The sequence below is a fragment of the Peromyscus californicus genome, unplaced genomic scaffold (assembly GCF_007827085.1).
Source record: "Peromyscus californicus insignis strain IS unplaced genomic scaffold, ASM782708v3 Scaffold_12__1_contigs__length_115047231, whole genome shotgun sequence".
Classification (NCBI taxonomy): domain Eukaryota; kingdom Metazoa; phylum Chordata; class Mammalia; order Rodentia; family Cricetidae; genus Peromyscus; species Peromyscus californicus.
This window is the reverse complement of record NW_026294413.1, coordinates 48,453,534-48,467,543: the sequence shown is the minus strand read 5'-3', so window position 1 is coordinate 48,467,543 and position 14,010 is coordinate 48,453,534. Positions and strand designations below refer to the sequence as shown.

The following is a 14,010-nucleotide window of genomic DNA, read 5'->3' as shown; positions in this document are numbered from 1 at the left end:
GGTGCACACATCTGCACATACATGTGTACACATGTGAATGTACCACACACACACACACACACACACACGAACACAGCACATACATATCAATAAACAAGCAAACTCCTTTCAACAATCAAAGGTAGTTCTGGAACGATTAGCCGTTCAGACTCAGACACACAGAAATACGAGAGATTTGTGTCCAAGTGCCACCCAACAGCACCACGCAGCACTACACAATGAAGAGGAGGCAGCGGATGGCCCTGAAACTGGTGTGGCTTGAAGAGCAACTTGACTGTTGAACGCCCCGTCACTGAAGAAGAGCTCCAAGATGATGAAGGGAACCTTGAATCTGCTGACAGGTGACCTGTGTCCCTAACACTGCAAGTCTTTGTCCTAACAGTGAGGGGCATCCATTGATGGGAAGTCCTGTGAGTGACTTCCTGGAGGCAGAAGACAGACACAACACCTGTATGATGGGAAATCCAGCTTACAGCAAGAGATAGAATCTTTGGAAAATGATACTTCATGCTCCAACAACCTCGCTGTCTGTGTTTTAAGATGTACCCAGGGTTTGTTTTCATCGGGAATGATAAGATATCAGACAGAGACCATGGCTTTGACGGGAAAAGCATCGTACTTTTGGTTTGGGGGAGGACCCCCCCCAACCCCACCCCAAGGCACACAGAGAAGACCAGGGTCCATCAGGAGGCAGAAGGATGGAGAGAAGCCTAGGCAGAGCCTTCCTGTTGCTTTCACTGGAGTAACAGGGGAGGCAGAGTTAATGTCTGAGCAAGCGTGCAGTCGGCTAGTTTGAATAAGGTGGGAGGGAAGTGAAGCCTGGGCGAGAGGATTTGGGGGTGATTTAGGGCAGAGAACAGGGTCCTAGTTTGATAAAAAGGACCAGACATAGGCTCTGGATTAGTAATTAGCTAATCATGGAAGGACAGTGCGTCCCTCAGGCCTGTAAGACCCAGGTGCCAACACATCAAAACATATAGAAAAGGATAAAACACAACCAAATCAACCTCTTCCCTGTAAAACCCCAATTTTCTGGACAAATGAAACTATAATCTAAAAGCTTTTATCTCTTGTAGAAAGGTCCTACGGTGGGAGGGATTGTAATCTTGGTGGAAAACTCTCCCTTCACAGTTGGCTGGGTAAGTGGGGTGAGACCCAAACCAGGACAGTAGAGAACAGGAGAGCGTAGAGAGGGACGGCAGCCTGTCAGGAGTGAAGAGATTCATAAGATGACAGTCATTCTAAGGGTGTGCCCCGGGGCAGGCAAGGAAAGGAAGATATGCTAGTTAAGGTTCCCGGTTACAAACAGCAAAATCCGTTTCAGCTCGTTGAATCAGAACATAATAGTAAGGCTAGGTACACAGGTGCATGCCTGTAATTCTAGCACAAAAGAAGCTGAGAGGGGAAGATTTCAAGTTCAATTCCAACCTGGGCCCTGTCTCAAAGCAGAAGAGGAAAGAGGATGGAGAGGAGGAGGTGGCACAGGAAATATTTACAGGATATTATAGGACTAGAGAGTTACTGCCAGGGACTAAACAGACTGAAAAAAAAATCCCACCCAACTACAGCATATAACTCTTCTAACAGAAATACCATGGCTATTGCTTTCTCTGCTAGATACCACGATGGCGGGTGAGGCAGGATAGAAAGAAAGATGGTGAAAATTACGGGGACATGGGCAGGGGAAAACCTGGATTCTGGGTTTCGCCTGCTGAGCAGCAAGAACTCCAGTAAAATTGCCAGCGTTTGCTGTACCAATTGGACCTATCGCCTCCACAGAGGCAGCATCCCTTTCATACGAAGAACATTTGCTTAAGACCTTTTCCCTTCCCAACTGCAAACCTACGATTTTTCAGGACTCTCACCAGAAACCCCATTTACAGTAAAAAAAAAAAAATAAAAATAAAAATAAAAATGTCTACATCCCTCACCCAGCTGTAGTGGCTCCTGGTTTTACCAAATACTTCCATCCAAGGCACCTCTGGAGCCACCCTACAATCTCACTTGTCAAAAAGAGACAAGGAAAATATAAGTTTCTCAGCAGCACTTTGAGATACATCTTGAGGGCCACCGAAAGCCTATACGTGGGAAATGATGTGACTCTCCTGTGAGAAGCCCACACCAACACTTGGATGTGTCTTTCCCCCCCACGAGCACTGTAAGGAACACATGTAAGGCCTAGGGTGAACAACCCTGGTCAGGAATGATAAGCAATAGAATGATGTAAGTAAACCACAAATGGAGTAGTGATAAGCTATAAGCTATGTATGGAAGTAGGGATAAGACTAGAAACCTAGCCAGGAAAGAATATAAAAGATGAAGCCTCAGACCCGACCAACAGAGCTCGTCAGGCCCTCGCGCGAGACGACTCTCCTCTGCCAGAGACGTGAGATCCTGTCCCCAGTGCAGACGTGGCTGACCTGAGGAAGGCTGACCCAAGATCCAGAGGAACAGACGTGGCGAGTCCGGACCTGTATACCCGGAGAGGTACTCCTGCTTCCATTTGGAAGACAGGATGAATATTGCTTGTAATCTTACTGTGTGAATAAATGAGTGTTATACCAAGTCTGAATCAAGAGTGATTATTCCTCCCCCGTAACTGGGGTATGTGCTCGCTACAGTTGGCGTAGTCGGCAGGATTTTGGGCTTAAAGCCTCCTTGACCACTGAGCACTGAGGAATGTAAAATAAGTAATACAAAAGAATTGGCTATTACTCTGGTGGAGTAACAAATTACAGGAAACCAAATAAACTAGCAAGTGACCTCAAAGCCGCTCTGAGAAATCAACTCCTCGAAGTCAACTCTGAGGACCTAAAGAAAATCTGAAGGTCCAAGGAGGAAGAACTGGTAGGAGAGAGAGTATCAGAAGCAGACGGGAAACACCACCCTCCCTAAGGGTGCGGAGTACCGAAAGAATACCGGACACCTTGATGCCAACCCAGACCCCTGGGGAAGAGCGGAAGGTGCTGGGAAAGAGCTAAATGAGGCGCTGGCTGGCCAAAAGGATAGAAAGGATTGCGGATTTGAAATTTGAAAAATTGATAACTGATTCTTTGAATCAGTCTAAACGAATTAGTGACTGGGAGTGGTACCGTAGGAAAAAATTAATTAAATTTTTGTACGGCTTGGTATACCACTTACAATGAATAGATTAATTAAGAAATTTAAGAAGACTAACATCTCCCCAGTGACAGGTAGAGAATACCAAGATGAGGTTGAAGAACAGTGGGGAAAAGTAGCCTCCAAGGTTAAAAATAAGGCCGGCATGAAATCAGTAAATGTAACTAACACATTAACAAATCCGGATGTGGTAGAACAAGAATTAGAGGGATGTAGCAAGGCACAAACTACCGCACTGCTTATGAAAACGGTGCAGGATATTGATAAGGACAGATTAATGGGCAAAAGGCTAGCCTTAAACATAGTGAGGAAGGAACAGGAGCGTAGCGCTACTCCTGGATGGAATGGATGTAACACCGTACCATCATTTCCTGTCTCTACCCAAAGTAAGAGAACTCCTATTAGAAGTACTATATCAGCTCTGAACCCCTTCAGCACTGGAGGAGGTAGTAATCGTCCCAAATTTGAAATGGGAACGAAGTTTGAGGAAATCAGGCCATATACTCCTCAGGAGATCTCAGAATTACGGAAAGATTATGCCCAAAATGTACAGAAAGACGCAGAATATATATGCCGACTGTGGGAAAAGGGAGCTGACACAGTCATGTTAACTGATCTAGAAATGAGAAAGATCAGAAACATAGTAGAGAACCCCTCAGTATCAGAAGCTCTAGAGCATGTAATTGAGACATCAAAAGGTGATACACATCCACTATTAGATTGGATTACTGCAGCTTGGAGATTTGCATTTCCAACATTAGACCTCACTCAATTTGAATCAGCAGCACAGTGGACAACATATGCACAAGCCATAAAACAATGTAGAAAATTAGGCATATTGTATTTCATATACAACCAGGTACCCACACCTCAAGCCGCACCTTTTACACCACAATTTAAAAAGATCATTATTAAAGGAGCTCCAGCACACCTTAAAATGAGCCTAGCTGGACCCCTGCAGGCATGTCAAACCATCTCAGATGCCATGGAATTCTTTAAATCTTACAGGGAAATGGACATAGACAAGGTAGTATCATTCAATGTTAATAAGAAACAGGACAAGAAGAAATTTACACCGCGGTTTTCGAACATAAGACCATTTGGGAAAGCTAATCAAATGCCCATAAGACAGAATGCAAATAAACCATGGAACCCAATTAGAAGGTTGACAGGAAGGAAAAATATCCCATGGAGAGAGACACAGAGCAACCCATGGAGACAGACATGCCAACCAAAACCTTTTTTAGGCAATCGAAATTTCAAACCAAATTTCAGACCAAAATTTTTCAATCAGAACAATCACAGGCCCCCAAGAGCAGGACCCCCCAGACGCTACATACCAAGACGGACTTGATCAACCCGGCTGGTAGACCATTCGTAGCTATACCTATAATAACTAACAAAGGGCCGAGAATAGTAAAATGGCTAATAGATACAGGTTCTGAAATTAGTATAATAACGGAATTTACAGAACATTTTAAAACTGATAAAAGGATTATAATACAGGGAGTAGCAGCAGAAACAGAAGTACCAGTAATAAAATTAAGACTCAAATTATATAATAAGGAATATGAGATTGAAGCAGCTAGCTTCAATGCACCCTGTAATATCCTAGGCATTAAAGAAATAAGAAAATTATTCCCAGACTTTCTAAATAATAAGAGAATAGCTAAGGTCAGATGTAATCTAGCAGAAGTAAAAATACAACCTATTAAATTACCACACACACCCCCGACCTTCACGGCACAATACCCTATCAAAGGAGGTATTAAGGAAATAACAGAGACTATACAAACTTTGCTAAAAGAAGGCATTATAGAGAAATCTCAATCATTCAATTATAACAGCCCAGTATGGCCGGTGCTGAAACCTAATGGCAAATGGAGATTTACAGTTGACTTCAGGAGAATAAATGAAAAAACACCTAAACTTCCAGGACAACTTCCTGATGTGGAAGACATCTTTCTTAGAATTAAAAATTCAGCTCCAAAGGCAATGGCAACTATAGACTTAAGTGATATGTTCTTTGGAATCCCATTACACCCAACATCTAGGGAACTTACTACATTTACATGGCAAGGACAGCAATATCAATTCTTGAGACTCCCTCAAGGGTATTTGAACAGTCCTATTATTGCACACAACACCTTAACAACTACATTAAAGAGTTTCGAGCCAGAATCAGACTGTAACATATACACCTATGTAGATGATATAATGATAGTAGGACAAGCCATTGACAAAGTACAAAGTACATTAGAGAAACTAATTCAACATTTAAGAAATGAAGGATGGACTATAAACCTAGAAAAAGTAAATAAAGCAGGAACAGAAGTAAAATTCTTAGGGGTACATTGGACTACAGAAGGACCAACAATACCCGAAACAATAATAGATAAATTAAAACAAATTAAGCGACCCCAGAATAAAACTGAGGTACAACATCTAATTGGCCTATTTGCATATTGGAGGCAACATATTCCATACTTACAGATCATATTACAGCCTTTATATAAAATAACAAAGAAAGCACAGGATTTTGAATGGGACCAAAACTGCGAAAATGCCGTTAAATTGGTACTGGAATATATAAACCAGTATAGCCACCTATATTATATACAGCCCGGTGACCACGTATTTGTGGACATCTTGTATATGCAGGGTTATGGTAATTGGAATATATTTTCAAAAAATAAAGACAGGGAAACGCCAATAGGCTTCTACTGCAAGAAATTCCCATGGTCAGAGAACAAATATTCGCTGTTCGAAAGAACCATATGGACAGCCTACGAGGCATTCAGGACAATCCACTCACTGCTCAAAGAGAACCATGTGACTCTCCGATCACATATACCCATTTTGGACTGGGTAAAGGCACCAGGAGAGGCGTGGGCTGGACTACCCATGGAAGGAAAGGTACTTCAATGGAAATGGTACCTTCAGGAGTTCCTTCGATCAACACCTCTGTCAGCAAAGGGGTCGGTACCAGCGGTATCGGAGTCGATACTTCAGTCCGACAGGCCCATGACTCCAGAGGGATACATTTTCCCAACCTCAACCCCTCCCCAGAAACAGGTACCAATGGGCCATTGGGGGACTAGAGAGTACGATCCCTCTCTGGTTAATGCCTGGTTCACCGATGGATCAGCAACCACGGTGAACAACAAAGTGAGATGGAGAGCAGCCGCTTATAGACCTGGGGATGGAATGGTCATTACAGACCAGGGCACTGATAAATCAGCCCAACATGCAGAAGTTATAGCCGCACTATTGGCGATAAGACAAACTATAAAGGACAATTATAAACAAATTTATTTATACACCGATTCATGGTGTGTGGCAAATGGCATAGCAGTATGGTCAGGTAAATGGAGAAATAATGGATGGAAAATTAATGGTAAAGACATATGGTCAAAGGCAGCATGGCAGGAATTGGATGCAGCAAGCAGACTAATCAAAATCATAGTATACCATGTAGATGCACATACCAAGAAACAGGATGAGACAAGTAAAAACAATGAAGTAGTAGACAAACTAGCTTCAGCGTTAAGTATAAAGTTAAAAGGTACATGGAAGGCAAACATTAATCCAGAAACAGGAAAAGGTAAAATACAGAGAGAATGGATACAGGTAAGACCATCAACTAAGGACATACCTATAAGTACAGAAGAGATACTGAAAATCCATGAGCAGTTAGGACATATAGGTACACATGCACTAAAAAGTTGGTTCGATAAAAGAAATCTTAAGATAACATGGCAGACAATAAGGAAAGCAATCAATAGTTGCAACAATTGCCCAAAGGCTATTACAAGATTAACACACAATTACCAAGGGATAATAGGACACCGAATGGATTTTAATAGAATCCTACAAATAGACTTCATAGGACCGTTAAACAGCTTCAAGGGAAAATATTGCTGCACCCTAGTAGACATAACAACAGGTCTCGGGATGGCCCGAGAAAGCACACACCCAGACCAAAACACAACAATACTTACAGTCTGGGGATGGTGTGCAGCATATGGAATACCTGATATAATACAATCAGACCAAGGAACTCATTTCACAGGAGCCAAAACACAAAGAATGGCTAGAAACTTAAACATTCAATGGGACTTCCATAGAGCCTATACACCGACAGCAGCTGGAGCAATAGAAAGATGGAACGGAATGATTAAAAAACAGCTAGAGATGCATAAGGGAATACCACTGTCATTAGCAATAAAAATAGCAACTTATGAATTGAATACCAGACCCAGAATAAATAGGAAGTCACCAATAGAAGAAGCTATACAAAAACAACACACAATAGATTATCCTACAGTTATAGATAGAGAAGTAATAAGGAATCCTAATTGCCTTTACAGGAACCGGAAGAATAACAAATTATCCCCAGCAGAAATAATAGCACCAGGAACAGGAAACAACGTGTGGATAACTCAAGGTAAAAAGGACTTGAAATTAGTCAGGCTGGAGGATATAGCATAAATGTGTGTCAGGGAGGTGATATTCATAAGGGCAACCCTCCTGACGATTTGGCTAATAGCTATTGCAGTATACATAGTACTGCCAATCTTAGAATTTGTTTTTCCCTTCTGTAACATCATTTACCAAAGAAGCTACTCATACAACATAGTCAACAATACCAATCCTGGATACGCTTCTGCAGCATCCAGAACAGCCAACTTCACGGTATGCTGGATACACTATCTGCACAGGAGGCAATAAGAATAGCAAAGGTGATGTGCACATTGAAGGCAAGCAAGCTATATGCTATTGGAGCCTTTGTGTGCTCATTTTTCTGTCTCAGGTTAGCAGATGTGATGGCAATAACAGCATACCAATGCCAGCCCTATTGGACAGTACACCCACAACAAACAGACCCACCACCACACCACATGTTATACAAGTGGGCACTAGGAAACAGAATACCGTTGCTATACCAACAATTTATGATCTAGAAGGCAAATTACCGCTATATTGGTCAGCAGAGAGAAGATTTACACATTACATAGGAAAAACACACAGTTTTTGGCAAAAATATGCAGCATGTTTAACATATGCCTGGTATAAGGGTTGCGATCAATATAGAATGGCACTTAGCATATACCATCCAAACAAAGAATATATGTTAGAATCAGGGGATGATGTTAACACCAACATACATGAGCAGAACCCGTTAAAATGCCATTACAATGAATTATGGACCAACATTACCAATCACGCAGCCATATACAACATGTATTGGACAAAGAATTCACATATCAGAACAAACACATTAAGGGTAAACTCACACTATAGGACCAATACAATGGGAATAGAGACAGAACCAGAATTTGACTGCGAACTAGGCATGAATAGCTCCTTTGTGAGACAATATTTCGCACCAGTAATAGCACAACAAATGGAGGAGATAGGTATGCTATATAATAAGACATCAGAAAGGTGGGAAGAACAAGTGTATAATTACAATGATGACTATTATGATGGTGATTACCCTGCTAGTACAACACCTAAAGTAACTACAACACCTATAAACCCATGCAACCCTATGAATTGGACAGTATGCAATGATGGTGAAATGGTAAAACCATGGCCAGTAGTATCTGGAATAATACCATTACCCAAACCCTGGGGAAATAGATGTCCCAATAACTTATGGAGATACATTCAAAAACATAAGCTAGATGTACCAGGACAAAATAATACTAACTGGTTATGCGTAGCAGACTATCCCAATTTACCATTCTATGGTAACTTCTCTGTATTATATAGCACAGATAACCCATCAGTAAAAGGAAAGGAATGGAAATGGGATGACTGGACAAAAATATTGCAATTAGGAGTAGAACATTGGAGATTCCCAATCATACTTACAGATATTATACAACAACCTTGGGCTTCAATGAGACACACAATGAAACCTAAATATGATTGCAACACAGACACCATAACACACATTTGCATACTTACAGTAAATTCCACATTACACAGGGAAAAACACTCTTTTGCATATGCATGTATAAATATGTCCGAAGCAAATACAAACATTAGACAAAACAACAATACAAAGACTATAGTGGACCTACATGTAGGACCTTTATTTACTGGAAGAACATCAAGGTCAGTACAAGATTTAATAGCAATCACAGATATAATAGGCCAGAAAATACCATGGCTAGGAATTTTTGTGGACAGTACTGCAAATATAACAGCTACTAAACAGGTCCAGGCAATAATGAGATTTAATGACGACCAACAGTCATATCCAACATATTTTACGCAAGCAAGTAATTTGGGATTTTTTAACCTAACCTTAGCAAAATCACTAACACAAGGTACCACAAGCTTGAGAAACAAATTATCATGCTTTACCGAAACAAATAATACAGCGGTACGGACTAACTGTACCACAAATAAAGCAACCACAATAATAAATTTGAATATATATGGTAAAATTACCATAATAAACAAACATATGTCACTAGCAAAATTTGACAGCACACCAATATTAACCATAGGCATGATACATGAACCAAAACATAAAATACATAACATGCTAGGTGGCAGTAAGATATCAATTTGCTGGTTTCACGAATCTAAAGACTTACTGGACATGCCCATACCCTGGGAAGTCAGTGCCAATGTTACTATAGATGAAGTAGCAGCAAAAAATATTTTCATATTTAATAGGGCAATTGAACAAAAGGCATACAATTTCACAGGTATAAGGGAGGTAGAATATATCCCACCATATGTACAAATGACAAAGGCTATGAGAATCAATAAGGTTATGGATCCAGATGACCTAATGGTACATTATAAAAATGGGATAACTAGATCAGGGAGTTTTTGGCAAACTTTGGATTATGAAATGGATAGAGTAATTGAATTACAGCACCATAATCTCCCATATTATTTCTACATGTTAATGCCAAATCCACAATATAAAGAATGGAATAAGGCTGAATGGGTAGCACACAAACCTAGAGGATCAATGAAATCACATACACAATATTGGGATAAAATATATTATCTCCCGATATCAAGAAATAAGGATTTTCTCAGCGAACATTCCAACACACCATTAATTATATTTAGAGGAAATATGACCAGACCAAATAAAGAAAATATTGGATTATATACAGCTCATTTTCCAAAAGGATACCTAATACCACCAGAAGGAACCCCAACAGTAGTCAAGGCACCAGCTATTATACCAGACCTAAAAAGTCCAGCTAAATTAGTTTTATACCCTAGGATTAGAAAAATTGAAATTACAATAGATTTGACAGCACTGAAACCACCTATAGAATATTGTAGTGATGTGAATTTTAGATTTGATTTAGACTACTCATCACCAACAAGAGTAGGAAGAAAACCACTACAAGCAATGGCAGTAGCAGCCTTTATGGCAGGAGCAATTTTAGGTGGAATAATGGGTGGAGGAGTATCAGCAGCAATGATAGAACCAATAAAGGCAGAAATATACCACATACAAGAAGTAAATAAGAAAACAGCAGAAGCTTTAGCAGCTATATCAAATTCTATAGATGGCATGCATACACTAATACAAACTATGCAAGGCGAGATAAAAATGTCACAAGACCTTTATAAGGAACAATTCTCCTATCAAGCAAAACTTATTAATACTAACCATAACATGATGATGTGTCAAATGTATCGAACTCAAGTCAGTAATATGAATAATGAATTAAATAGTTTATTTAGCACAGGGTTAGGGAGAAGAACAAGAGAATATCAAAGTATACTAAACCCTGAATATGAAAGCTCATACACAGATGGATTATGCAATATACATTTAGTACAGATCTTCTTACAAAATTCATTTTCAGCATATCATTCCAAGGCGATACCACAGCTATATACTGAAAGAACAGGAGTATCAGAATGGAACCACCAATACTTAGTACCCATAGACCATTACTTATGGACCAATATGAATGACACACCAGTGTACATACCATTAGAAGACTCCATATCATTAGGAGCAAATACATACGTTTATCCACATTTACCAGAAAGCACACTTGAAACTAGTCAATTGGCAGTAACTACTATCACACAGTCACTAGAAGATACGGGAGATTACACTTTCTTGATATGTGCTAAATATTTACCTACTTTAGTTAGCTGCATAAATCTTAATGAAACCACAATGAATGATGATATCACAACATTCAATATTACAGAATCAGGATGCTATATGGTACACAACTGTAGCATCCTACAAATGAATTTCACTAATTATGATGGTAAAAACATAACCAAACAAAGAGTGACCACATTAACACTAGAAGAAAAACATTATTTTGATGGCTCACACTTATTTAATGACCCAACAGAATTAGAACATCACCAAACATTTGTAAAACAAGCAATAGAGTTACAGCACATTGCAGATTTCAATCAGAAACAACTGGAATCCATACATAACAAAATTAAAGAACAAGATGCAGCCATACATACATCACAAGCACAAACGCACAATCTAGTGAATCTGTTAAGAACAAATACATACATACATAAAGACTGGGCAAAACAGATGCAGAAATGCAGCTTTTGGGATTATTTAGGCAGACTAGTCAGATTAGATCTAATATGTACACCAATTTACACATGGTGGCACTGGATAAAGTTAGCAACCTTTTGGTTTTTAGTAATTTTAGGGATAAGTATTGCTTTATGTTTGTCTAAAAAAATCAAATGTTTGATAATAACTCCATGCTTAAGATGTCTTACAGGAATCAAGTAACAGGAAACCCACTTTGGAATCCGTCGGGCAGACGCTTCGATTTACTTAGTAAAAATGGAATGAGTAATTTACTATATACCACATACCAAAAATATATGGAACCATTGTCTGATATTTTCTATAGAATAGGTATATTATCTATGGCAGGAACGATACAGGGATGCAAATACTGCACCCATAAATATGCAATGTTCTACCTATCAGAACCAGGTGAGGTAGACAACCTCCCAATGCTCTTGATGCACTTAACGTTCCACTTGACAATAGAAGGAGGTATACATGATATGAGATTAATTGGAGATGGATACATGAGATATTATGGAACCATACAATCTAGTGTATATAAAGTGAATGGAATGTACAAAATACACAGAAATAACATGGATGCAGCCCTACATATAAGCGCAGCTTTAGCTGCAGCATATGTGGGCCGCGGTAATCACAGAATATATGAAACATATAGAACATGGCTAAAACATAATCCTGATGAAGCAATAATAAGCATTGATAAAGATTTCCTGAATGACCCACAGTGGGAAACAGGAGAACCAATGTATTTACAAAGCATATGTACTAGAATATTGTGTAGAGATTTTGTTATAGATGTGTTAAAAGAATTTGCAGCTTATAGCACTTGGTTGAAGTTATATAATGCATATATAGAGAAAAAACATAAAAATAAACCACCCAGAATGAGAAGGATAAGAATGCTAGGATTAACAAATTAGGATAACATATTGTAAATCTCCAGGCTGCGACCTCATGTGATGCCTTTTATGTTGAAGACATTTCAGGCATCAGGGGATGGAATGTAAGGAACACATGTAAGGCCTAGGGTGAACAACCCTGGTCAGGAATGATAAGCAATAGAATGATGTAAGTAAACCACAAATGGAGTAGTGATAAGCTATAAGCTATGTATGGAAGTAGGGATAAGACTAGAAACCTAGCCAGGAAAGAATATAAAAGATGAAGCCTCAGACCCGACCAACAGAGCTCGTCAGGCCCTCGCGCGAGACGACTCTCCTCTGCCAGAGACGTGAGATCCTGTCCCCAGTGCAGACGTGGCTGACCTGAGGAAGGCTGACCCAAGATCCAGAGGAACAGACGTGGCGAGTCCGGACCTGTATACCCGGAGAGGTACTCCTGCTTCCATTTGGAAGACAGGATGAATATTGCTTGTAATCTTACTGTGTGAATAAATGAGTGTTATACCAAGTCTGAATCAAGAGTGATTATTCCTCCCCCGTAACTGGGGTATGTGCTCGCTACAAGCACAATTCTCTCTGTTATGCTGTTGTATATGGGAGGTCCTGGCGGGTAGAGCCCAGGTGCCCCACAGCGGATGAGAGACAGAGCTGCCATGCAGACAGCGCTCAGTGAAGAGTTTTATTTGGTGGGGAGGAGAGGGAGAGAAAGAGAGAGAGAGAGAGAGAGAGAGAGAGAGAGAGAGAGAGAGAGAGAGAGAGAGAGAGAGAGAGAGAGAGAAGGGCGAGGGGTGTGCACCTGGTGGGAAGGAAGCAGAAGAAAGAGAGGAAGGGGCGGAGTTTATCCTTTTATACGCAGGGCGTTGCCAAGGGGCGGGATCAGAATAGTAACACTTTCCTTAACCCCTGTGCTTAACATGTATGTTTAAAATGTCTTTAAAGAATCTGGAACTTTTCTTGGAAGGCCACACCCGTGGCCTCTGTTGTTCTCTATTCTTTCTCTAAGCAGCTTTCTTTTGACTTTTCATAAAGTCCAGCTCTGCTTCCTACTGCCTGAAATCTTTTCTAGACTGCAACCAAGGATCTGGTTTTATTTGAGTTGAGGTGCGCTCCCCACCCGCAAAGCTTCATGAAACTCTCTGGCCACTGCCGACCGAGTCCAGCTGTTTGCTCCTGCTGACAGCAGACCAGCTGCTCTGTTCCAGGGACCTCAGAAGAGGCTGCTATCTCAGCCATCATGCCTGATGATTAAAATAAAAAAGTCCTCCTGTAATACCCAGCATCCTACATGCCAGGAAATTGGGGAATGTAAGCCCACATTTTCCAGCTCAGGAAGTCAAACCAAGAGGGGACTGGGTTTGGACTGACCAGCTCACACTGTGCTGTGTCGAGTATGACACTTCC

The 14,010-nt window shown here is 40.4% G+C and overlaps 1 protein-coding gene across 1 annotated transcript; it reads left to right on the top strand.

The window, feature by feature from the left end:
- Positions 1–2,028: 2,028 nt before the first annotated feature.
- On the top strand, positions 2,029–11,899 carry LOC128107872 (uncharacterized). Its single transcript, XM_052734223.1, has 2 exons — positions 2,029–2,487; positions 7,491–11,899. Exon 2 carries the CDS (start codon positions 7,967–7,969, stop codon positions 11,897–11,899), a length of 3,933 nt encoding a protein of 1,310 aa, XP_052590183.1. The 5' UTR covers positions 2,029–2,487; positions 7,491–7,966.
- Positions 11,900–14,010: the final 2,111 nt, after the last annotated feature.

Coding starts and splice junctions, on each gene's coding strand:
- LOC128107872 (XM_052734223.1), top strand. CDS start 7,967: ATGCCAGCCCTATTGGACAGTACACCCACAACAAACAGACCCACCACC.